Source organism: Pyxicephalus adspersus, chromosome 10 (genome assembly GCF_032062135.1).
Source record: "Pyxicephalus adspersus chromosome 10, UCB_Pads_2.0, whole genome shotgun sequence".
Lineage (NCBI taxonomy): Eukaryota > Metazoa > Chordata > Amphibia > Anura > Pyxicephalidae > Pyxicephalus > Pyxicephalus adspersus.
The window spans coordinates 24797942-24825589 of NC_092867.1; the positions used below are offsets into that span (position 1 = coordinate 24797942).

At 38.4% G+C, this 27648-nt stretch overlaps 1 protein-coding gene across 3 annotated transcripts in view; it reads left to right on the forward strand.

Annotated features, from left to right (window-relative positions):
- JMJD1C (jumonji domain containing 1C) overlaps positions 1 to 27648 on the forward strand; it is a 201500-nt gene that overhangs the window by 157093 nt on the left and 16759 nt on the right. For all 3 annotated transcript variants that reach the window (XM_072423118.1, XM_072423119.1, XM_072423120.1), the window contains 10 exons: positions 6726 to 6831; positions 10489 to 10613; positions 12398 to 12541; positions 12732 to 12903; positions 14445 to 16132; positions 19350 to 19519; positions 20064 to 22267; positions 25146 to 25347; positions 26514 to 26728; positions 27494 to 27646. In XM_072423118.1, the coding sequence (XP_072279219.1) occupies positions 6726 to 6831; positions 10489 to 10613; positions 12398 to 12541; positions 12732 to 12903; positions 14445 to 16132; positions 19350 to 19519; positions 20064 to 22267; positions 25146 to 25347; positions 26514 to 26728; positions 27494 to 27646 (5179 nt within the window). The remainder of the gene's footprint in view (positions 1 to 6725; positions 6832 to 10488; positions 10614 to 12397; positions 12542 to 12731; positions 12904 to 14444; positions 16133 to 19349; positions 19520 to 20063; positions 22268 to 25145; positions 25348 to 26513; positions 26729 to 27493; positions 27647 to 27648) is intronic.

A 27648-nucleotide genomic window follows, 5' to 3' on the forward strand; every position in this document is an offset into this window, starting at 1 on the left:
CTGTCTAAAAAGAGGAAACTACCTGAGGCTTCATAATTAAAGCACTGTGTGTACACCCAGCTGAACGGAGCACACACCCAGACCATATTGCTAGTACGCCTTTGACCTTCTACACAGCGCATTATGTTCAGGTTTCATGTGACACATTAATGAACAACTACATGACCGACAATAACATCCAGTAATTCAGGTCACAGATAGCTGAGCTTCACAAAACACCTAGTGCCATTTCAGGTAATGTGCAATTTAAAAGATAAAGTGATTCATTTTGCAGAAGAGCTAAACCTCCCATCATAAATAGACATCTGCAATCTCCCTATATATGAAAATTCCTCTGTGGGGTTGGCTCTTAAAGCTAAAGAAAGCATATCAAACAGTATTTTATGCTGGGATTTCTGATGAGGGCTAGGTCATTAAAGCCTATTGCCCTTGATATTTTCATAGCCTCACATTATTTGCTCATTATTGCTATTGATTGCAATGAGGCTGTATTGCATGCATGATATATAATAGATAAATATTGATTTTGTTGATAAAAATCAATTCACGCAAATGATCATCGCTTATCACTTAAAATAGCTCTACTTACTAAGTGGCATTAAGTGTGTGGTTCTGTATGAGGTATTTTGAGGAAAGTAGAATATGGAGCCATTAGGGAAATGGGAAAAAAAGGTTTAGACAGATATAATATCAGGTACTGCAAAATCAAGACTTGTGTTTGTTGATTATTTCAATAAAGAATAATAATTGCACTTAAAAGTGATAAAAATACATATGAACATAATACATATTGAGAGAAATCGGGAGGTGGTTGGCAATGTTTATGTAACTCTTACATTATAGTGAATTGACCTCCGGGGTAAGTATATGTTGGGGGGGGGGAGGATAGCAGTTCAGTAAAACATTACAAGACTTAAAGCCCATTTTTTCCAGAGTTCAGACAACTGGATTCAGAGACAGTTTACCATGCAATTACTTTGTGGGGTTTCTGATTATCTTTCCTGCAGCAATCAGGGTTAACACACCTACACAGTGTTTGTTTGTACAAGGTTAGCAGAGTTCATCAGGAGAGAAGTCAAAGTTCTGCACTCCAAAGCACAGGAAGTGCCAGAACAGTTGTATGTTATTTGATGATTGCCAGACCTTCAGCTGACCTTAAATAAGAGTCCTCTTTACTGCCAAAAGTCATACAAATTGGTGTGAATCTCCTGGCAAATAATCCAAGGAGTCATTTTGGTGGAATGCTAGGATAATAATACGCTATACCACATACATACATACATACATACATACAATCCATTTAGACTATATTTTAGCTACTTTTTTCCTAGTTTCAGATCTTTTTTTTTACCAGCAGAAATGACTAGGAAAAGCAGTTATTTGGACTCAGCACATTTCTGTTTACATGTTTCACTTTGTAAAGACCCAATCTATTCTATCTAATATGCTGTTCTGTATATATGACCCAACAAACATTGGATGATAGATGCTGTCCATAGTAGATCCACTTGCCATGCAACATAGCACTGCTAGAGGAAAGATCAATTCATGAATTTTTAATTCTGGCCCCAAAATAAGCATACTGGCCATGCCTTTGACCTCTTTCATTCTATTGTCTGAGCGTTGTATGGTCACTCATGGTAAAGACACATCTTTATGTGTTGCTGTGCAGTGTTTTTCGCTGGCCTATTAGTGATTATTGGTGGGAAAGCTAAAATATTCTTATTATGGGCCACTTTCTAAACTCAAGTTGATCTGTAGGATAGGACAGATACTGCTGAGAAGGGTTTTGTGCCTTTATTTGACAATGTCAGTGTAGAGAAATAGTATATGTTAAATAGGTCATCTTGACTTGAACATGAACTGTGGATAGGTTTATGCATTTTAAATGACTATTGCGTTACCGATTGGCATTGTATGCAGTCATCTGGAGCTCTCTTACTAGTTCTCAGATCACCATCTCATTTTCTTACTAATATTTTCAAGGGTTGGGTAAAGTGTTTTTGTTCTGGTGCAAACTCTATTCCCTATTGATTCTACGAATATGATTGCCAGCTTTCATACTCCTGTCCTCAAAGGTCCACCAGTGCGGCAGGTTGCTCTTTAATAATGTGTGTAAAACTATTCACCTCTCCTATTCACCTTCTTTTGGTCTTTTAATAATACCCACCTACTAGATTGTAAGCTCTTCAGGGCAGGGTCCTCTCCTCCTGTATCACTGTCTGTATTAGTCTGTCATTTGCAACCCCTATTTAGTGTACAGCGCTGCGTAATATGTTGGAGCTATATAAATCCTGTTTATTAATAATAATAATAATAATAATAATAGTAATAATAATATTAATAATAATACCAGTCCTGGTAAGCAGTGAAGAGGACAAGCTGGGACAGCACATGTAGTAATTTTATACACACCTAAAAGGATATGGCTGTGATGTAAAGGAAAAGAGAAATCTCTGCTTTAGTAGAAGTAAATAGATGTGAATAAAACAATTGTTTATAAAATGCTGCTAGTGAGTATTTTATTTATAGTTTGAGTTGGTGACAAGATCTCTGTATCTTTTGGCATAAGGAACAAGAACAGTTGCAGCATTGAGAGATGATTTGTGATTTCAGCGTTCTTGGCGACCCTATTAGCAAATCCCACCCCACTCCTCCGGTTAACAAATCTATGATGGTTGGTAGAGCAGCCGACTTTTCACGAGGCTGTAGTGGAACTAACAATCACATGTTTTACAACCCGTGCTGTTGCTGTGGGAGAAATATATCTTATGACTCACTAATAGAAAGACTGTCTCCACAGCATGAAACTTGTGGACATATGTTGTTTCAGAGAACCCATCTGCCTTCTTGTCATCAGTGCTCCTTGTAGTCTGCTTTGGTTCCTGGCAACAATTCTTTATGGCCGGTCAGACTTCTCCATCTTATCGATGAAGCAAAAAAACCAAAAACCTTCTGTTTCCGGATTTGTCTGTTACCTTTTTTCAGACTTATACGAATGATGGTGTTATTGTGGAGTGTTTCGGTGGTGACATGAGAGAGACAACTGAGAGGTTCTGAGTGCACACAGGGGAAATAATGTACTTCAGGGATGAGTACATGGCGTGGGTGCATTTTACTCCACTTTCCACGGCTGCCCACTCCACCTGCTCTGCAAATAGCTGCATCTGTTAATTCAGAAACACCTACGTTGTTGATATGTGACAGAGTTTTCAATGATAGCGGTACATCTGTGACATCAGAAGAAGCTCCTATGAAGGTAGGAGTGTATGATTATACTGGTGAGCACAAGCTTTTCAGTGATTATAGCTACTTTAGCATTTAGATTACTGCTGCATGATTCTTAGCCAAACCATAAGGCAGATGAGATATTTGTTTTCCCTATTCATTAAAGTAAATCTGTGTTTTGACCATGCTGGACTACCTGTATACAACCTTTACGAAGGGCTGGGGACTCTCTTCCTGGATATATACCATGGCGCTGGCTGCCTGACCGGGCAACTAACAAAGTTCAGTGCTGTCATTTGCTCACCTTTACCCAGAGGTACCAGGTCTTGTTGCTCTTGGTGGCCAAACAAAAACAAGTTCAAGACAAAGCATGTCATAGTTTTTTTATGTTTGATTATTTTCTTACTATTTTCTGGCTCCTGTTCTTTTGCCAAAGCTGCCTTTAAAAGCAACAGCTTGGCTCCAGAGATAATTTTGCTGAGTAGCATTCAGACTTTTGTTGTAAGGAGAACATTCTTCTAACTGACCACTATAACATGAGATTGTATTATTTTAAGGGTTCTTCTGGGTTTAAAAGGTTGAGCATAAACTTTATATTTTTGTCTCTGAGTAGGAGGACAAACTATCCATAGAAAAAGGTAATTTCAAATCATAAACTCACAATAAGCTGATTTTTCATATGCATCCTAATTAAAAAAAATGTGGTTTTCCTTTTAAAGTGCATCATTAGACAGTAATATAGGGCAAACAGTTTCCATAATATGATGGGAAGAAACTATAATATAGTGTATGGTGTTGCTGAAATGTGTTGCAGGTGTTTTTCACACTTTTTAATATTTAATTATGCTCGCTTGCAGTTTGCATGCTCCCCACTTTCCCCAGACAGCCTTCTAAATAAGCAGTGTCTCCTAAGTGTTGAATGAATGAATTAAGCTGGCAGCGGAACATTACAAGTACTCTGCTCACTTGGAAATGCCAGGCTTGTTAGACAAAGCAGTCCTGTTCAAGGAATAGGCACCCATTGTAGTGAGTCCCTTTATGATAGGACAGTGTTCTCAGAATCAAAAGGCAGGTGGCACGGCAGCTGTAAATGGATATGTTAAAAACAAATATTCGTGCTCCGCATAATGAACAATATTTGATATGTATGTTTTTTCTGCGTTCTTGTTCAGGGACTTTCTTTTACTTCTTTTTGTTGTAAACCTTCGTTTAGTACATTCTTAATACACAAACGATTGCTGAATCCACAGGACAGCCAGATAAATATTGTTTGCAGTAGGGAAATGTTTTCTAATTGGACTAAAATATGTTAATCTGTGCAAATCTGAAAGTTTGACTTTTTTGTATTTTTGATACCTGGATACAAAAAATGCATGTTTTAGAACCAAGAAAATCTAACTAGAAACCTAAATTTAGGAGCCCCTAGTTTATTAGATTTTTGAAAATCATCTTCTTGGGTGCCCATACTTGGCCAGATGTGTTTTACTAAAGGGCCATCATTGTGATGGCCTTCCAATAGCAAGTTGTATCAGCAGGAAAGGGTGCAGGCCTATGGGGAAGTTTAGCAGTTTCCTTTCTGTACAGAGCACCCCAGGACTTGCCCGGTCTGTGGCAACATGCAACTGGTATGTTTCTTTCCTTGCTCCCCTTATGGGTTATAGCCCAATAAGTTTGGAGAACATTGTTTTTACACCAGCCATTGTCAAACAGGGTTCCTCCAGAACAAACCTTTTTTTATGTAAGGTAGCTTTGCAGCCCTTTCAACAAAGGAGTAGTAGCAAAATGACAGTTGTCTGGATAGGAAGTCAGCTGCCAGTTTTTGCAAGTATTGCCCGCCATTGTGTGGTTTTATAGCAATACTATCTATCCTTATAACTTCCTCAAGCTTTCAGTCATATATCTGCTGATGTTTTTTCTGATTCTTTTTACATAAGCATTTCTTTTATTTCATTAGTAGTCATACAGTATGGGCTTAAGGTCTTGCCTTTTTTTTTAGTGCTGTCACTTGCCAACAGTCACCTTCCTGACGGCGACACAACAGGCACCAAGTTTTGTTTTTGCTCCAACCTTTATGTGTAATCGAATCTCAAAAAACTTTTGCTGAACTCTGTAGAAAGCTAAGGGGTCAGATTGATAACAAAAGCCTTCTGGTAACTTTATCTGATTGAGGGGACCATGGCCAGGGTTTTTGTGTGTACAGTTAATGCTTTTAATATGTACTGCTGCTAGTATTTAAAGAAAAATGGAGTTGCCCAAAGCTCTTTACTTGCTGATTCCCTGACCATGTGAGTGATATGCATATTAAATTATGCATTGTTTTATATTACCGAGCAGCTAGAATTTACTTATGAATATATTAATATATGTTTTCTATCACACTGTGGCTGTTTGCATGTGGAACCAGTTTTTTTGTTTTTTTTTTTCAAGGAGGTTTATTATTGATGTAAAGTCATCCATAGCTACCAATCAGAATCCACCCTTTTCACTTTAGAGGAAGCAATAGGTACGATTAATACTGACAACACCCCCTCACCTCATGGTGGAGGTACTTGATTTTGGTAGCATAATACTGGTGAAAATATTCACATAGTAGGCAGTTTGATGGCTAAGTGGTTGCTTTATAACACAAGGGTCCCATATTTCAATGTTATCCAGGATATTGGTTGGAGGTTGTATGTTTTCCCGGTTTGTTTGTGGCTTTCTCTAGACACTCAGGTTTCTTCTGACAAATCTTGTTTAATGTTAGGGACATTAGACTATGCTTAGGTCATTTTGATTGTGAGCAACTCTGAAGGATTGTAAAGGGACTTTACTATGACTAAATGCTGTGCAATATTTTAGTGGTATACAAATACATATTAACAAAGTCTACCAAAGAACAATAGAATTGCTGTATAAAATATGTATATTTATATTACTACAAAAGAAAGAAGCTGTGCCAATTGTTCTAAGCTAACCCCTCCATTTACAAATCACTGACTGATCACCCTTTAAAAAAATAATTGGCCATGATCCTACACCTTGACACATTTAAATAAACAGACCATAGGCCTTCTACAATTGTATGGAAAACCTAAGCCATATTATATTCATTAATCTTCTATCCTGCACCAGGACAGTAATAGTGTGAGTATGCTTGCTATGGGTAACTTAGATATTTTGATTTATTTTTGCATTTTCCCTCTTTGCAAACTTGGGAGTCTACTTGGAACCTCATAGAACTTTGTTCTGGTTCCATAATCCATATTCATTCTAGTTTCATGGCATGTCTAGCCACTGTTCTAAATACAGAAGATGACATCAGAAGCCCCCCACTAAAAATAAATACATTTTCCTTTCTATGCCAGCCTGATGTCTACTGTCTGATTTCAGTGCTTGTATGACTGAATTTGAGGAAGGATTCCTTGCCTAATTCTAGATGTTCTATTTATTCTTGCATTTGTGTACACTTGGAAGCTACTTTGATACTAATATAGTGTATTTTCTTGTATTTATAGGACGAAGTAGACAGTCTAAACCCAGTTCTCAGGGACAACCCCCAGCTTCACGAAGAGGTGAAAGCCTGGGTTAAAGAACACAAAGTTCAGGAGATTTTTATGCAAGGTAAGTGGCTGTAGTTCATGTATTTTTTTTGTTCCATAATGTAAGACAATTATTGTGCATTTCCTGTGTTTTAAACTTAATGCTACCATTTTAGAGCGTTTAAAGTACCAATTAGACATTTCCCTAAAATGCAACTAGTGTTTTATGCACTTAGATTTCAGTTGCTAAAAAAAATGAAGAATTTTCTGAACCCTTGTAAGGTTCTTTTTGCGAGGATTTGAGTTCATAGGAGAATAATTAGTTTACTGGTATTTAGGATAAGAACAAGAAATCTGCTTAGTTTTTGATCGTCTAATGTGATGTATATTCATAAGAGTGTAATATACAGTTTTCAGACTCATTGGTTCCGCCAAATCTAGGACATTTTGCTGTACATTTTTTCACAGGTGTTAATGAGCAACTAAACTGAAAACACAAGTTGTAAACAAAAATATTCATGGTAGTGTATGTACAGTTTTCAGTTTCTCTAAGGTATGGATATTCCTAATGCCAGGCTCTATTCCAACACAGAGGATGCAGGATTTAGGTGAAGACATGAAGCATATGTTGTTCCCTGAGACCACCCAAATACAACATCGTCTTGTGCACACCAAAATTACTTTTACCAGATGTCTGCTGTGTCCAGCAAAGCATTGGCATCCTGTAGTAAACGTTTATTAATAAGTGGATTTAAATTAGAGCTAAACCTTAGTAAAGGCCTTCTCATCATCTCACCCTAATTAAGCAGTAGACCTCTGATCAGATGGTCCTTTCCAGCAGATATAGACTTGCAGGGTTCTTCTTCTAATAATTCTTCTAAATGAGAAACACAGCCCCTCATTGGGTTGCTAAGCTACCTGCCAGGGCAGGATATTGGGCACAGTGCCTAATGGAGGAAATAGGGCTTTTCTGTGCAACGGGTCATGAGGAAAACAGAACTTTGTGTGCAGGGCAACATAGGATTACTTTTGGATTGAGGCATGTTTGTATGAAATGTATAGTTTGTGGAAAAATGAAATTATTTCCAAAGTTCTATTTGGTTGTACATAGCTGGACCCCCCAGAAACATCCTGGAATCTAGGGGTGGCATAGACATTTAGATAGTCATCAGGCAATGCCTAGGTTTTAAGCATACCCATCTAAAGTTGCCTCCTTGACAGTTTTGCATTTAGTTATTGCCCTTGCTCTAGATGTCCGTGTTGGAGCTTGTCTCTTCTATGTTTTAAAACATACTAGTTTCCTGTCTGTCTCTGGTTCAATATTTACAATGCATTTAGTAGGTAAAGTAAGGCATCTTGACCTTGTCTTAACTCAGTGAATCAAATAGTATTATGGCCTGCAAGACAGCCAGGCAGTTAGATTTTTTTTTTACATGCCCATGGCCCTGAATGATTTTCTGTGGAGATACGGAGACAAATAAAATTCCGCTCAGCCATCTTTAATAGATGTGGTGAGGTTGGGTTAAAATCATTTTTCTGATTTGCCCGGCTTTCCTTTCAAAAGCTCATGGCCAGCTTTATCTGGCGTTCGTTTTAAATCTTGTTTAAGCAAGCGTATGATCATTGAACACATTGCAGGTTTTTTTGCCTTGCTTTGCTGCACAGATGTATATTGACTTTTTTATTTATGCAGTAACTTGCTTTGTGTTTAATTTGAGCCAGATGTTCAGTTAGGACATTAGAATCATTCAGTCTAACAAGCTGACTGGTAATATATACAAATGTCCTTGTTTGTAAAAACGATTTGGCTTGCATCTTGTATAGCTATCAACTGACCTGTGCATTAGAAATTGGCCAGAGTTTGTGTATTTTTAGCCCTCAGTGACAAACACTTTGCACATTTAGTTTGCTGTAATATATAGTCCGCTGGTGCTTTTATATTTTATGTATAGAAACTAGTCATATGTCTTTGTATCATGTCTGCATTGTCTAGAGGGGAATTCAAGCAGACATTCAGTTTCAATAGAAATCCCCTGCGAATGTAGAAAGCTGTGTCCTCCACCTCCTACAGCACCCTTCTTCCTTTGTGCATACACAGAAGTCAAACCATTTATGCCGGATAATGCTCACATGTTTGTGTGGTTTATACTAGCAGTTGGTTGAACAAACCTTGGAGCTGCAGGAAGGGGAAATACATTGAGCAATCCCTTGAAGGGGATTTCCATTCTAACATTAATCATGGCCTGACCTGGAAAGTGGAACTTAGAGGGTTCATGCATGCAGTATAACTAACGTACTGCCATTGAATGCTCCCTATAAACTTGTCTATAGATCTCCTTGCTGGCCATCTATTTATTTTCCTATTGTAGGCTTCTAGGGATTGTTGTAAAGAGCTGGTGGCATTCTGCTTTGATAAATCTTGGAAGTCCCATTCGGTATGAAAGCTTTTGTTTCAGCTCTGGTGTGTGGAAAGTGTTGAAAAGGCAATACTTTTATCTGCATGTTCCTCACTCTTTTTAAATGTCTAATATTAAATCATAGATTTTTTTAATTTAGAAATCAAAAAAGACTTTGACATGTACTACTGAACTTAATTATTTGTTGCACTGCGGATGTATGGTTTTATCAAATAGGGAAGTTAAACCTGGGGGCTTCCCGTGTGAGGTATGCACATATTGCTTGTGTGTCCTAAAGAGTCTTTAGAATGTGTCAGGTCTGTGATATCTTTCTGAAATATATGTGCAGATACCACAGCCTGATATTGAGAAAATGTATATCAGAGCACCACTTTACTTTACTTTGTAGTATTATCTACACTGGATCTGGCGGATGTGCTGCATAAGGTCATGCAGGGTTTCATTACAAGTCGGTTGCATGTTGAGCAGAAAACCAGATAAATGAATGCGGCTGACAAGGAAAATGCTTAAATGTGCAGTTATTGGCAAACTTATGTAGACACGAAATGTGCTCTAAGTCTTCCTTTCTTTCCTTTCTGGCTTTTCAATAAATGACACAGAACCTTGCACTAAAATACATGCCACCATTTGGAGCTATATAATAATCTCTTGTGTGAGCTGGCAAATTTCTGCAGGTTACTAAAATTTATTGAGCCGCCTTTATGATGGGCAATATGTTGCATGTTAATGAGGGTTCCATGGGTGGAAATATAGGTAGGTAAGGGTATTCTGTATATGAAAAAGGCTCCATTGTTTCTCTTATAGCCTTGTCTATGATGGTACCTAGATGCATTGTCGATATTTGAAAGAAAATTAGCAGGAAAGAGAAATGTAATAAGCAAAAAAGACTGCCCCAGTGTACATATAAATAAAACTTTACAAGCCAATATCTTACTTTGATAAGAAAATTAATTTTAAAATAATGAAATGTCTGCAGAAAATATGAAAATTATTGTTTGCTTTTTGGCTCTTGCTGTCATTTGCATCATATACAAAGAGCCTATGCTAGCCAATCATAACTCACGCCGTGTAATATAAAATATTCTAGAATATATGGCAGTGTGAATAAAGTACTGTTCTGGAAATGGTAATGGTAAACGATATTTATTTCAAGGCGACACAATAAACATATGAAACTCTATGACTGAGTATTTGTTTGCGTGACCGCTCCAAGTATCTTGGTATCTGGAACCAATGCGCTGTATGAAGTAATAGCTGGCAGGGGATCAAGCGACCTGCAATGGATTTCCGAGTATCTAAATGTGTCATTGTTCTTTTCATAGGTCCTTATTCCTTAAACGGCTATCGAGTGAGGGTGTACAGACAAGATTCTGCCACCCAGTGGTTCACTGGTATAATAACTCACCATGACCTTTTCACCCGCACTATGATTGTTATGAATGACCAGGTGAGTTGATGAATCTGTCTTATTCATGGTTGCTGCACAAATAAATGATTCATTGTGGAGATGTCATTGAGTTTGGTGTATTTATTGCACAGCACTGTGTAATATGTTGGCACTTAATTATTAAAATATAATGATATAATGACTTTTCAGAACCTGTTGAGATACTACTTGTCCCACCTTGTTGACTCTTGTAGTTTCTCAATGACTGGATGGACTGAGGAATGTTAGAAATGCAGGACAAACTTATCCTCACTTTACCACTTAGTGATTCACTGACCCAGAAACAATTTTGTAACCAGTGAAGTGTCTCATCATCTGTCCTGCGTGCTTTCTCTGGTCCAGTGACTTGCTCAGTAATGCTGCAGTGGATAAGGATCACAGGCTTGCAATATGCACCTATACAACTGGTCAGAAATTGCAGTTAATATTATAATTTATAACTTGTTTCCTTTAATGCTGTACATATACCAGTGTGAACTATACCTATAGAAAAATCAAATTAGAGCATAAACTAGCAGCATAGTCCACATTACCAACATTATGACTACGGCTTTCATGTTGATGGCTGTTGGAGAGAACTAAAGTCATCTGTTTGCCTTCCTTCCAAAGTTTCATACATGAGAAATGTTATACATTCTTTTTGAAGGCTGGTAATCGGTGATTACTATTTTAATCCCATCATGCTTAATGCTGAATGTGTAATGGTGTAATGGATCGGCATAAAGTATCAGGAGTGATGCCAGCAGAGTCAGATGATGGGAGTTCTGAGCTCTGTCCTTGGTTGGGGAAAGAGAGGTTGTTTTCTGTAAGATGAACTTGTGGTTTCTGATTCCTCATTATAAATATGAGTCATTAATTCATGAATAAGGATCTGTGCTGAGAACAAAGTTATTGAGAACTAAAATATTGATTGCTTGCTTTATCCAACCCTAGTAAGATCATCAATAGTAGAAACAATGATTGCAACGATAATAATATTAATAATATTAAAAAGGATTTAGATAGCGCCAATATATTATGCAGCGCTGTACATTAAATAGGGGTTATGCTTACCATCTTCGTAGAAGTACTTCTTAGAATGGAAGCACCCTGGATTTGCACAGCTACATCAGCTTGATCTGACTTGGAATTAAACTTTGCATGTGAGCTATACTTAGGGCATCCTACAAGCATCTACAAACCTTCCTAGGAATGTCCACTCTTTCAAATTAGCATCAAGGCTAAAGCTGATGGTTCTTTAGAGGAGTCCCAAGGCAGGTTTTTTTTTTTTTTTTGAAAGCTGTGTAAAATGCTCAACCCCCCTACCCCAACACACTTATATTAGCTTGGAAGGAAGGGATTTATTTTTTTAAAACAATGTGTTAATGAGGGGAAAAGGCAGAACTATAGAAGCAAAATAAAAAACAAATTAACTTCAGCTTTAAAGAATCTAGTGCTCATAAAATTGGGGGTTGCAATAGTAATGAAAGATTCCCCTTACAGGGACATATTGCTAAAGCTTCCAGAATACTGCATTTTGTACAATAAATCGCAGCATTTCTGGCTGGCTTGGGGCAGTATTTAAGCCGTTGGTCACCGCAGCCTTCTTCTGTCACATGAAATAAGAAATCTTATTGCCATGGGCTTTTGCACTTGATTTCTTTGTTCCAAATTTCTTTAATCATCCAAGTCTGTTTGTTGTTTTGATATTGTTCTCGTTTTGTGACACTTTCCTTATATTGCTTTTCTTTTTTTATTCTTTGTAATCAAAATAATGAGCAAAATGTTGTTTGTTTTTATACCAGGTTCTAGAGCCACAGAATGTTGATCCTTCTATGGTTCAGATGACCTTTCTAGATGATGTTGTATACTCATTGTTAAAAGGTGAAAATATTGGAATCACATCCCGCCGCAGGTCGCGCTCCAGTCAGAACAGCAACACAATTCATGTAGGTATTTTTGGTGTTTTTTTTTATTGTGGACACCATTTTACTGTTTTGGATTTTGGGTTTTTTTGCTGTATATAGTTGTCTTTGGTTAACAAATACTATTGTTTTTTTTGTTTTTACCTATGCAGCCAATTATTTATTAACTGTTATTCTTGGCAGTCTGCTTTAACTGGTTGAATGTCATTTTTAGGGTCATTATACACGTGCACAAGCGAATAGTCCCAGGCCAGTGATGAACCCTCAGAGCTCCACAAAACAGAATCAGCACCGTAACGCCCGTTTAAACAAGAGGAAAGGTTCTGATAGCAGCATGCCCGATGAAGATAGAATTAAAGAGGAAAGATATGATGGTAATTGTAGAGGTATGGAAACTGTCATCTTTCTCTCCATTCAGCAAATCCAAATAGCAGTTATAGAGTACAAATTATTTTAACATTCTTACACCTGCAAAAATCATATAGGAGTCAATGCATTTGCATGCTGTTACAGATATATTCCTGAAACGTTCTTATGAGCATTTTTTCATGCATTGACCTAATTTATTTAAATATGAGCTCATTGGGGAAATTAGTCCTACTACCTTCTCCTCAAAGTATGATAGTTGCCTGTTGATCCTATCTCCCAATGATGGACCAGATTCTTGAGAATCACTTTAGGAAGGGTTCAGCAATGGCAGTCTACATCTTATAGGTTTGGTATGAAAGTGGTATTAAAGTTCAAAAATAAAAAATTGCAAGCAGGCAAGTTCTTTATTGCAGAAGGGATAGACAATGTCTTTGTCGCAATAAATTAAACTTACCAGCTTAACTTGTTTAGGTTTAACTTTAGGTACACTCATCTGTTCTCACTCTGTCGCCAGCATCTTTATCTATTCCTTTCCAAGTCTGGATCTTCAGCAGTTTTTATTGACAAGGCCAGAATGATGTTCCTCTGTGCATGTGGGGATCATACATTGAGCTGAGCTCATTGTACTTTAAAAAAAAATATATAAAAGATTGCAAACATGCAGGTAAGTTTGTTTTATTGCGGTAGGACATCAGCTGTCCTTACCCCTAATAAAGAAACTGAATGCTTGCAAATTTTTTTTGTTTTTTTATATATTATTTTATATTTATTTTAGTACAGCTCTGCTTTAAAGGTGTCTGAATTTATGGTTACTCCCACATTGCTGTTTCATGACCACAGTATGGTTTACTTCGACTGCTTTATGTGTAGTCATAAATAGTTTGGTCATACCAGCATTTTTGTGGATGTGTCACTACTGCAGATGACGTTCAGAATCATGTAGAATAATGCAATTGTTCACGTAGACAGGCAGGTCAAGGTGAGTCCAGAGCATAATGTTTTACATTTACTATTTATTACATTTAGCATGATTTTACACTTGTAGAAAATAATGGGTGGAGAGGGATCTTCCCATCCTTTTTTGATGTGCCCCAGGCATAGTGACACTGCACAAGTAGTAAAAGACGTCCCTTTTCTGAGAAGAGACTACAACAATCTATGATCAGCTGGTAGAATAACCTTATTGGTTAGATTAGTACAGTATGTAATGAAACGTTCACGCAAACTCTAGCATGTCTCCTTAGCCTGTATTTTTCTTTTTAAACCTGGCAGAAAAATGGTAAATACAATTTCATCATGTTGTGAACGAATAATCACATAGCACACAGCAATATGAAGTTTATAGGAATATTGCGTCCTACCCCATTCAACAAACAAGTTCATTGTCACTAACACTTATCATAGCAGATCACATAAAAAATGTCTTTTTTATAGCATAAGTGTCGCACACTGAAAACCAACAATGGATCTAAAGCATCTTTACAATCCAACACATGCAAGTTCTGTGGCTCCATGTGAGTGCTGATGTCTTTTTTAAAATATTTTTTTCTGTTTGCAGAAAATGTAAAAAGGAACAAACATTTCCACAGCAAAAGGAGGAAACCTGAGGAGGATGAGAAGAAATTAATTCTGAAAAGACTGCGCCCAGACAATATTTCTGACTACTCTGAGAGCAGTGACTCAGAAAATTCAAATAAAAGGATAATAGATTCTTCCTCAGAGCAAAATTCTGAGAATGAGTTGAAAAGCAAAAACACTTCAAAGATAAACGGAGACGAAAGAAAATCCCAAAGTAGCGAGGGGGCTGAGGAACAGACACTAATAGATAGGCATTCTCACTGGGATGAGATACAGGAGGATAAAAAGCATCAAGCTGAAGCAGAGAGGCTGAAGTCAGCTGACTTGCCGCTCCAAAAAGAAAGCCCTCAGTTTCTCCTATCCGAACAGACAGCACTTTATGAGCAGAATTCCAATAAGCCACAGGCTCCAGATAGCGTGGTTGAGAGAAGCAACACTACGGAACTGTTACAGACTGAGCCACTGATCAGTAAGCCTCCCACGCCAAAAAATTCTATTGTCTTAACTAATGAAAACAGTTTGGACAAAGCGCCCCAGGAAAGCAGCTCAAGTAAGTATAACACACAGGCCGCTGACAAGAAGGAGCTACAAGTCAGTGATCCAAAACAGTCATTTAGTACTGTCAATTATTCCATTACGAAGAAGCCAGACTCAGAGCATGGTTGGAGTGATGCTGCTAACAATAAGGCCGATTTGGCACTTTCTGGGGTGTTAAAAACACCCCAGTTGATCAATAAGGAGATAAATGATAGGGAAAAGATTCACCATACCTCAGTTATTGGTAGCACATCCTTAACCGACGAACAGAAGAGGCTTCAAAAACAGACTATGGACGCTCTAAAGGTAAAGCCACATATTCTGGAGCCCTCTAGTAAACATATAAGATATAATTCTTCTCCAGATGTTTTAAAGTCTCGGCCCGTCCATTCTCCGGATCCTTTAAAACTTAAAGCTAACTATCACAATAATCAGAGTTCTGGGGCTGTGAGAACCTCAAGCAAGATGGACTGCGATACTCACAGGTCCAGTTTTCATCCGGTAGCCGCACGAGTGAGCACTATAGAATCTACAAAGAGTCCGCTCATTATTGACAAAAATGAACATTTTACAGTTTACAGGGACCCAGCGCTTGTTGGACCAGAGACTGCAGCTAACCACATTTCTCCTTATTTGCACCAGCACAATTTTGCTCTTCACTCTCCAGCTCATCGAGCATGTTTACCTCCAAACAGCCACCACCCAGCACTAACCGCTAACCCTCATTTGTTAACTTCGTCCTCAAACCAAACGCCTATGACTGCTATTAATGCTCATCCACTGGGCAGCACATCACATCATTCAGTTCACCATCCTCACTTACTACCTACGGTGCTACCTGGAATGCCTCCTGGCTCTTTGCTTGGTGGGCATCCCCAGCTAGAGACTGCACATGCCAGCAGCCTTAGCCACTTGGCACTTGCACATCAGCAACAGCAGCAAATGTTACAGCACCAGCCACCTCATCTCCTCAGCCAAGCTCACCCTTCAGCTTCGTATAACCAGTTGGGACTTTATCCAATCATCTGGCAGTATCCAAATGGAAGCCATGCTTATTCTAGTCTTGGCCTGCCCTCCTCGAAGTGGGTGCATCCCGAGAATCATGTCAATGCAGAGGCCTCTATTAGAAGGGTAAGATCTTTATAAGTTATATATTTGTGTGACTCATGGGTTTTGTCGATGCAGAAATAACTGTAAATGAAATTTTGTACTATGAATGAAGTTTTATACTAAACTCAAGGCATAGTGGATTTTTTTAAGTACAGCTAGAAATACAAAGTAATACAACTGAAAAGAAACTATATTAGGTAATACCAATATTTGTTGGACAATGGGCTATAAATTGTTTTGTAATTAGTTCTTCTCTGTATACATTGGTGTTTTTTTTTTTCTAAGAATGGAGAAGTAAGAATCATGGAGTTAATAAAATGGTTCTGGAACATGATTGGTAAATCCAAAATATATGGATTGTTGTGTATAGTATACTAATTAAACATTTTACTCCAAATGTTTTTTCTTATAAGAGGTGGAAGTTCATATTTTATTTCCAGTTTGATGCAGTTTAATTGTTACTCTTATCAATATACATAAAATCAAATTTTTGTACGCATTCACAAATTTTTGCAACTGGTGATCCTTATATGTCTGTTGATTAAAGTTGCATTTTCTTTTGGCTAATTGGATTTGTTTCTATGAGAAAATTGTCAACTGTCACTGCAGAAGCATCACACATTTTGTATAATAAATGAATGGCATTTTTAGGTAATACGCACTTCATATGTATCTGACATTTAGAGTTCAGCAGCCTTCTGATGTCTGTGACTAAAGCTGGCAATAAATTATTTGATATGACGCTAAGATCATCAGGGGTATGCCTAGGAGGTGATAATTAGTGGTTCTCACTGTGGAAACGCTAATTATCTCCTATTGAAATCTTACAAACTAATAGTGAGTCTCTATGCTAACCTTACTCCTCTCACATGTACATGTGTACAATTTCAGTTTAATAAAAGCTAAAGTAATGCTCTGGTCAAGCTTATTTTATTGATTTATTTTTTTAACTTTAGACTCAATCAGGTATTTAGCTAAGAATAATCAGCAGTTTATGTTCTCAGCAAAAAGTGAGAGTCCTGAACAGGAATACTGATGACGAAACCTGAGAGTGTCTTCATCATTCCCTTACTTGTGCTAAAAGTATTAGCTGGAGTTCCAATTTATGGTGCCTGTAGACAGGACATGATAGTCACTGCTGGATCGGACAACGATCTTATGTCCGATATTTGGTCTGTAGGTCTTGGCAGACCGTTCCTTGCAATATATCTTGGGGGTGAATTCATTTGTACTGTTACAAAATCCCTTTTCAGGAAGTTTAGAGGTGCCTCCATCTCTCCTTCCCCCCCAGACTAAACAGGAAGGCTTAATCCATATCAGCTTTCCTGTTAGTGGCTGAAACTGTGCCAGAAGAACTCATTCTCTGATGTCAGTAGCTGGCTTTTCCCACATTGTTTTCATTGACCTGGCCTGACATTTCCAAACCTTCTTTTATGAGTATGTGCCTCTATGATATCAGATGTTTGCCAACTACTCTCTTTGTGCACATAGGCTGATCTAACAAACTTGTACAATCTTTTAGTACATGTACATGGCAAGAATAGCCTCACATTTTGTCCTTCTGATCTTTGTTGTAGAAATAACCAATCTGAGCAAATTTTCTGCACTGAAGGTGACAGGTTCTCTTCAGCAGATGGAAAACAGTCATTGAGGTTAAGCAGTCTTCCTCATTGTGTTGTAAAATGAATGTAACAGGGAAAACCATTATTTACAGATGTGATCACTGGGCAGGGTTTGAGATTACCCAGATGGCATCTGTGGGACATGCAAAAAGGTCAGAAACAATCGTCCTAGGAAAATAAACAGGTTTTCGGCATGAAGCTGCACACTCCCTGCTTCCATACTGGGCTGCTTTCTATAAGGTTTGTGGCCCTGAACATGAAATGCTATGTAAAGGAAAGTGGAAATAAGCCTGGCATGAGGTATAGTTTGGATATAATAGCATCCTTCTGGAAAGGCAGTCCAATGTAAACATCTGGCCGGAATAATTTATAACATGCATATTTTCCATATGTAGTCATATATCACTTTCCTTTAACTGTTCTGTATTATGAATCACACAAGCCTCTTTGAAAAACAGACTGAAGCGGGTTGAACTTGAAAATTTTGATGAAGCCTACAGAGCTTAGTGCTTTGCTAGTCAAAACCAAACACAGAGTTGAGATAGAATTACCCACCTTTAATCTGGAGTGTCTCCTGTGTGGAGCTTTCATGCACATAGCTTCAGTTTTGTAAAAAAAAAAATAAAAAACTTACTGGAAAAAGCTACAGATAAGTATACCTGAATGTTCAGCAGATCTGGCCATTTATAATTGCACACCGACCTGGACGGTCCATCTGCTACTTCTTCTGGTGTGGCTGATGCAAAATATGCGGTGCTTCCAGGTATAGGTAGCTTTTAAGCTATAACATGGAGCTAACGGTTATATTTTACGGTAAATAAAACAGAGAAGGGGTGGAGGTAAAGGGCTGTTAAATATGTATTTTTTTTTTATCCTGATTTCGTCTCTTTAATGTGTGAGATATATTAAGTATAGTATCGGTGATGTATTTTAAAGTATTATTGTATTGCTTAATGCATTGTTTGATGTGATTTCACATTTTTATAAGCTTTCACTTTCATAATTTAATTGCAGTCATTCGGCCTACTTGTATATCAACTATGGTAAATTACTTTCATCAGGGGCAAAAATAAGCAATACACCACAACCATTGTAACCAGGAAGGAGAGCCTGGGCAATATTATAGGCAAATGTGGATGTCCCCATGCCCATATCTAAAACATATAACCAATAGGAAAATTTATAGCAAGCTTAACTTTGTCCTAGGAAATAAGGATTTTACAGGGCTTTTTACAGAACCTTCAGAACTATTTTCTGGGTGGACAAGCCTAGTAGAAGATGCAGTTCGCATGGGGCTGTTGTTTTTATGTCATGACTTGAAAGATGCCTTGTGCTGTGACACTTATTCCTAGGTGTGAATCCATACATACAATGGTTTGTTGTTAGTAGGGTTAAAAAGGAGAGAAGCCTAGTAGCTTTTGGTTCTGCTTTCTTGTTTTAAGCAGTAGCTGGAATATATTATGGCTCCATGGAGAGTAGCTGCATGGTTTTTGTGTTTTTAGATCAGGCACTTTATAGTTATTGTTTATATTCATCATAGAACGGTTTATACAGACATTTTGTTACTGCACAGATTTTGTAATTTGTTGTGCTTACATCTTTTTTCTTCACCTTAGAATACTGCAAGTCCCTGGTTACATCAGCCAACACCTGTTACTTCAGCTGATGGTCTACTGATGGGTCACCTTCCTGTACGTCCCTCCAGTGCCGAACCTCACCGGCCACTCAAACTTTCTGCACATCCAAGCCCTCCTTTGTCCAAATCATCAGCAGATCACCACAAAGAGTAAGCAAGATATCCTTTATGTCTACAAAAGCTGTTCAGTGTTGAATATTGACATTCCTGCTAAGTCAGTACATCTAGGCTCAGGCCTTCCTAGATTCTACCTGCCCCAAATTGTGCCTAGACAAAAAAATGTTTATGGACAGAATTATACAAAGCAGTGACATATTAGTATCTAAATGGCCTTTAATGCAGCTTCTCACTTTCCTAACCTGAACACTGCTGTGCAGAGGATTACAGGGGGCAATTTTAAGAGTTTGTTACCGTCATTATTTGTCATATATATACTGTAATGGTTGGATTGAATGCTGGTTTATTATTTAAGTCTTCAGTTTACCACATACATATAGACAGGGCATTTTTGCCACCAAGTGTGGCTGGATGAGGCATAGATATTTTTCTGGGTTTCAGGATTTAATGGCGTCAGGGGAGATAGAGTTTTCGTTTGGTGTTTGTTTTGTATAATAATAAATTTGTATAATATGAGAAACATGTTTTTAGATTAGTATTTTCTTAGAATAATAATATTGACATTTCTTTTTAACAGAGATTTAGAGAAGAAGACCTACAGTGAACCCTTGCGCTCAGGCTCTTCAGCTCCAGTAAAGAGTGAGCATGAGCACAACCGGACTCATTCGGGTAAAGAGAGCCATACCCACAGACTGTATATGGAACCTGTTCTGAGCCACACCAAGGTGCAAAGGTCAGCACTGGAGACTGCGGAGCGTCCAAACAAATACAAGGAGGAACACCGGAGGATCCTTCAGGAAAACATTGAGGCTGCTTCCTTTTCAGTAAAGATAAAAGCACATGAAAATGAACGAGAAAGCTACACCAGAGTAACCCCTATTGTATCTTGCAGCCCCAAAAGCCACATGGTAAAGCAGGAGAACAACGTGGAACGTCCTATTTCAGATTTGTACAAGATAAAAACATCAGTGTCTCAAAGTTTGCCCCAAAGTAACTATTTCACCACTTTATCCAACAGTGTGGTGAATGAGCCACCAAGATCATTTGCACCCAAGGAACCTGTAAATGTATTTCCTGAAAAGCAAAATGCCAGCCCTTCTTCAACAAATTCTTCTGTTATTAATTCTTACTTGTCTAAACCTCCACCTTTAATTAAGCACCAACCTGAGGATGGACCAGGGAGTAAACTAAATGAGCAAATTCCTCAACAAATAGCAACACACACAATTACATCCTATAGAGGAGACAGTAGAAGTCCTACACAATTGTCCATCTCTTCTTCAAACACACTCCGTAGCATGCCTGCCTTACACAGAGCACCTGTATTCCATCCTCCAATCCACCATAGCTTGGACAGGAAAGAAGGAAGTTACAGTAATCTTTCCCCGCCAACTTTGACTCCAGTCCAGCCAGTAACTACTGGTGGAAAGATCCAGGAGCTTCAAAAACCACCTACCCTTGTCCCTGAGCTTAAAGAAGGTGCTACAACTTACAAGAAAAATGTGGATAAGGTTATCCAGGAAGTATGGAAAAGCAGTGAGAAGCAAAACCACAGCAAAATGGAATGGCTGCCAGAGAAAAATAATGTGAAGGTACCGTCTGCAACTGCATCTGTCATTGTACGCCCACCATCTAGTGCAAAGTATGACAACACGCCAGTAACTCAGGCTGTCTCCAAGGAGAGAGTTGGCGAAAGCTCCTCAGCTGGAATCAATCAACCTGATTGCTCAAAGACCATGGAAGCCAGAGAGACTGTAAGGATCGGCCAGCCAATTATGAACTCAGACAGCACTCATGTGCTCTTTGAGAAGAACTCGCACGCTCCTTCACACAGCATTCCCAGTTTGTCTGCACCTGGAACTAATATAATGTGCAGTACAAAAACTGATGTGACCACCTCTGCCCCCACAACCACAAGTGTTTCAAGTTGCAGCGGATCAGAAGTAACTTATTCTTTATCCAATGCCGTCTCAGCGTGTACAATGATAGAAAGCACCAGTTCGTTACCGGCAAGCCAAACCATGGCACAAACTCATGAGAGTATTGTCAGCGCCTTGGCTTCAGCCACTCCAGCAAATAGCAAGCCTGTAGTTCAGCCCAATCTATTGTATCCCACATCAAGTGATTTCATCCATTTAAAAAAGCACAAGGCTGCCCTAGCTGCAGCTCAGTTAAAAAGCACTAATGTAATCGATACAGAGACTAGTGCTGTGAAAGCTCAAACTGTACCACCTTCAGGCTCTCCAGATAGCAGCACAGCCTGCAGCTCCACAAACACAACAAGTTCCATTGGCAATGGGCAGGCATCCCAATGCAGCCAGCCAAATTATCACACGAAACTTAAAAAAGCCTGGCTTACTAGACATTCAGAAGAAGATAAAAACACCAACAGTAAGCCAGAAAATCCTGGCAGCTCAATAGTGTCTGAAATTATTAAGCCTTGTACTGTAAATTTGATTGCTTCGACCTCTAGTGAGTTGCAGAATAACCTGGACCTTCGGGCCCAGGACGACAAGTCTCCCAAGGAGGATAGGCTTACAAGGAGGAGGGTGAAAAGGACTTATGAATCTGGCTCAGAAAGCGAGGACTCGGATGAAAGCGAGAGCAAGTCTGGACAAAGGCTGAAACGTCAGCCCAAGCCAACATACAAAAAGAAGCAAAATGATATGCAAAGGCGAAAAGGTGACACAGACAAAGAGGACGAAATAAAACCCAATGGTATTCTTAGCAGGAGTGCCAAGGAAAAAAGCAAACTAAAGTTACAGAGCAACAGTACCAGCTGTAAGTATGTTCTGTAACCTTGAAATGAGGCTTTCATGTGTTTTTGTTTATACAAGGGCTCTGTTTCCTTTGTTGGTTGTTTCTGGAGGGCATCCATATTGCATAACAATGGCATCGTTAGTGTTTAATGTTTTTTTTTTCTGTATAAAAAGCTTAAAGCTGATATCTGAGCAAAGGATTAAAAATGCAGATTGTTATCTGTAACCTTTATGTATAAAGCTTCAATATATTACACAGCACTGTACAACAAATATTTGCTACTGATGACAAAATGGAAAGGACCCTGTCCAATAGAGCTTACCATCCAAGAATAGTATATCATACACAGGGAATTGTTTTACCTTCCAAAGTGTTTGTATTTGTGCTCCTATAATTTTAGAAGAGACGTCTCTGTTTTGCAGGGTTGGAGACCCATTTCTTTATTTCTACCGCTCCGTAACACTGCAAGTCTTCCACCATCCTGTCACACTGGGTGTATTCTTAATACAGATATTTTCATTTCTTTTGAGAATTATAGACTATCATTAGATTGTAGAGTTCTGTAAATAGCATATTACAAACAGAAATGGTTACATTTTCTTAAATCCCCAGGCAAGTGTCCCAGTTGTTTAAAATAACTGCAAGCTATGTATCAAGTCTCTGCTTGCTTGTTTTAACTGAGATCCTTTACATGGCATTATAGGTATTAAATCATTCATTCATGCCTGTGGTTTGGTTTACAGTATGTCGGCGTGTTCTCCTGTCATATGGTGTTACTGAGGGTGGGTAGCACCGTGTCTCTGCACAGCTGTCAGTCTCCAACTAACAGAATCTGACTTGTATATAATGAATGCCCATAGCTTCTACCCTGACTTGTTTACATTGAAATTCAGCAGCCCTTATGTTTGAGGGACGTCCAATAGAGGCTTTGTGGCATGCTTCAGCTTCAAAGAACACCCACCATGTCATACATGCAGAGCATATTCATTCTTTTCCCCACTCCTTGTAACCGCACTTGAACTGAGTGGTAAATTACTAACATCTTTTCATATTTAGGGATTTACAATTAAATCTTAAGCAAAGACAGGCTGTTACTGGAGCGGCATTCATTAGCCTCCCCCTTCCCCCCCAATCAGTTCATGAGTCAGTGATTGCCATGTTTTTACAGGCCGCTTTGGCACTGATGCGTGCTCCAGGCTCAATTCAGACTCCTGAAATTAGTCAGTGGACTGTTTGTCTTACTGCAGGCTGTTTTCTGTGTCTGTGAACTTGAGTGCTGCTGGAAATATAGCCGAGCCACAGCTATTTCTGTACCATAGGCAGTCACGTTACAGAGCTTTGCAATTAGGATGTTGACGTGAAAAAAATGGATGCATGCAGAAATAAATGGCTTGTCACGAGCAAAGTGAGCGGCATCTAATTTATATTGCTAATCTGGCCACTTTCATGTGGCTAATTTTTTCATTAGTCACCCAGTGTAAGTTTTATGGATATAAATGTGATGAAGGCAAACATGTGTTGAGGTGTGTTGCTCTACCTGACTTTGTCCTTCAGCATATGAAGTCTATCCAGTGGGTATTAAAAAAAACAAACAACAAATCTTGTTCTTGAAGCAGTCCTTTGTCCATATTGTTTCCATGTGGCCTTCATGCAGCCATTACATTGCACAGAGAATTGGGCGACACATCATGTCTATGGGTATACGGCTTGCCTCTTGGCTCCTTCTAGAATAGTAAACTAGCCCAAAGTGGTAGGTGCATCCTTGTCCTTTGCAAGGAATCTGACTCCCAGCCTTCAGTTCCTTTACTTACAATTGGTATTGGTCATATAGGCAGATGCTAGCATTTACTGTAAAAACCTTTCTCCAGTAGTTCATTGAGGGGCACAGATCCTGCCCATTGTCTTTGTGTGATCTGTTCATTAGGCATGTTGTTTAGCATGTGTTTTTGGAAGGTTTTGTGGTTGCTTTCCCTGGGATTATGGAGGATGTGTTGGAAAGTATGACCCGCTAGATATAATATGCCTATTGTCCAATCTTCTACAGTCAGAATGTATACACAGTGATCTTCTGTGTATTCCAATGAGGGTACATGTGATGTAAATTTACTTTTCATTGCATTAGACTGGTACATAAGCCTTCTTATACCTCGTATATCAGTGTGTGAACTAGTATGCACCACCAGCTCCACAACCATTACTTCCTGTGGGCACCACTTTTTTTGAATTTGTAGATTCCACCTACAGTATGAAGAGGTGGAGTACAGTGACCAAGATAGCCCTGACAATTCATTGATAATTTTCCACCAATTACTCAACCATGCCATCTGGAAATTGGCTATTAGCACATGCAATTTAGAGTGGAATATATTTCATGCTTGACAGTTTGTAATCTGAGTAGCCCTTAATTTCATGGTAGGGAAGTCTGACCACTGGAGGCCTCAAGAGATGCAAAACACTAATGGCTAATACAATTTGATTTTCCTCCAATCATAATTTATGTATCATTGAATGATCTGACTAAACACCACCAATACTGATAGAAATGTCTTGCCATCCCTGATCTGTTCTCCTGATAATAGTAGTATTTTGACTGTCATTACCAATAATAGGTCTTTGGATAAAAATATCCTGTATCTAATACTGATGTGCTGGATGTTTGTGGGTTACAGAGCAGCTGACTGGGGGCAGAGCACCACATACCATGAACTTTCATTATAATCACAGAAATTGCTGATTTCCTTGGAATAATTAGGTTGCTTTTAATGTGTGCTGGGTCTTATTCATAGAAATGGCAAATGTTGCTTTCCTGCTAACCTCTTCCTCATTAGCAGCTGATGGGACGCATGTAAACAACACGCTTGTCTCTTCCATGCTAACATTTGTTGTGTTGTACTTTCAGCTGGCATACCTCGTTCAGTATTAAAAGACTGGAGGAAAGTGAAAAAACTTAAGCAGACCGGGGAATCCTTCCTGCAGGATGACTCTTGCTGTGAGATTGGGCCAAATATACAGAAATGCCGGGAATGTCGACTGATCCGCACCAAGAAAGGCGAAGAGTCCACCCACTCCCCAGTTTTCTGCAGATTTTATTACTTCCGAAGGTAATGATACGAATCTCCAATCTGTGTTGATTACCTATTTACAGTGGTACTGTGACTGAAAGGTTTAGTCTAAAACTTATTCATATAGATTTGGGTGGCATTTGATAATGGCAGACAGGTGCCTTTTAAGCCTTTACAAAGAACTGGTTTTATAAAGTGTATTACCTCAAACATCTCCCATTGCTTCCTTTTGGTCTATTGAATTTATCATGCAAAACATTTGGCTATATCTATTCAATAAGTGCCAGAGATCATTGTTTCTGGTAGTTTGCTGGTCTGTGAATGCTCCCAGGCTAGTTATAAAATGTCTTATAATATTGGAATACCTCATGTAACAAGACAGATGAGGGATGTAATGTACTGACAATAGCACAAGATTTGGCACTTAATTCATTTTATATATCTCCTCAGTTGGTTACCAATGTATAAATTATTATATGATAATTTTGAATTGTGTAAAAGAAATGACAAATTGATTTTATCAATAATGTATGTGTCTGTATACATTCTTATTTGTATACTGTAAACAGCGCTAAAATATTGTATGATATATGTTCTCCATGGACATTTTAATCATTTCACCTAGTGATTCTGTGAAAAAGAATCAAAGGTCACTTTTTTATGCTGTAGTTCTTTTTTCCCCTTCTATAAATGATGTTCAGATGTTAATAAAGCCGTAGAGGAATCCAGTAAGTACATCCAAATGCCAAGGATACAGTGTTCTTTACAGATATTACAGCAAAGCAGATCTTGTTCCCTTACTATGGGCAGATTGAATTCACTTTACAGATCAGGCCAGCATGTCTCTTGTTACTGGAGCGAAAATGGGTTTTATCTGCCTAGAAATGGCTTGGATGCCTTAAAGGAATATCCGCCTTCGTTTTTTTTCATACTTCTGTAGTACTATAATAGATGACTTTCTTTTTGTGTGGTAAATAGTAACATACATCAAGTGAAACAAAGATAAATAATAATAAAAAGATAAATAAATATAAATAGTATAGATGGATATAGATGTACAGTATCATATATACATATATCATAGTAGTAGCATATAGAAAGACTTTACAAAAATAAAAAGTACCCTCTCAGGATAGACGTTTTATATGACTTGTTCTTCAGAGTGGAAATCCCAGAGACTCCATTTATGTTCTTGTGTCTTACAGGTTATCATTTAGTAAGAATGGCATCGTTAGAATAGATGGATTCTCATCTCCTGACCAGTATGATGACGAAGCACTGAGTTTATGGACACATGAGAACTATGAAGACGATGAGTTTGATCTGGATTCCATAAAATACATTTTGGGTTACATCGGAGATAAGTTCTGTCATATGGTGACGTCTGAAAAAGCTGCTATGTCCTGGGTGAAAAAAGATGGTACGTCATGGTTGGCACACATTTAGACTAAAGTTGATCCATAATCCAAGCCTAAGTGTTCTTTCTCCATAAATAGTTTGTGTGGGAACTGCCTGCACGTGGGGAAATCTAGTTAATTAAATAAGCAGAGATGATAAATAGTACTCGGCGCTCAACAGCCGAGGATACTAATAGGTTTGAAAAAGAATGTCTCAAAAATGTAATCATTTATTCAGTGATTTTAGAAGGTTCTAAACAAAAATTCTGAGCCACATGTGTATAAGTGCCTAAAGTGCTTGTGGTACCTGGATCAGCACAACAACATGAAATGTGTTAATGTTTTTCCCATTAATAGTAGTGTTCTAAATATACACAGAGGACAGCTATATGCATTACATATACAGGCTCTGATTCCTGCTTTGCAATTCTTTAACCTGTGGTTGTATTCACACCAATTTCTGCTTCTTCTGAAACCACTGAATTTAAAGCCCTGACTGTATGGGACCTGTGCTGTAGCCAGGGATTTTGAAATGACGGGTGCATTTTATTACTGGGTTGAGGTGGGTTTTAGTTTCAGCTTGATTGGAAGTTGTGGCTCCAAATGAATTATTGTGAAAGCCCAGGTACACTTGACATCATTCTTAACTTAGGCAAGTAAACGTTTAAAAAGAAGACAAGAAAAAAAAACCATGCACAAAAAAAGACTTTTTAACCAAGAGAAATGTATTCCTTCCTTAAAGCAAATGTTTTTGCTCACATTTTCATGTTTTGTTGTTTTCATTTCAGTGAAAATAGCATGGAAGAGAGCGGTACGCGGTGTGCGTGAGATGTGCGATGCCTGTGAAGCCACCTTGTTTAACATCCATTGGGTCTGCCAGAAATGTGGATTTGTGGTCTGTCTGGATTGTTACAAAGCGAAGGAACGGAAAAGTTCTCGAGGT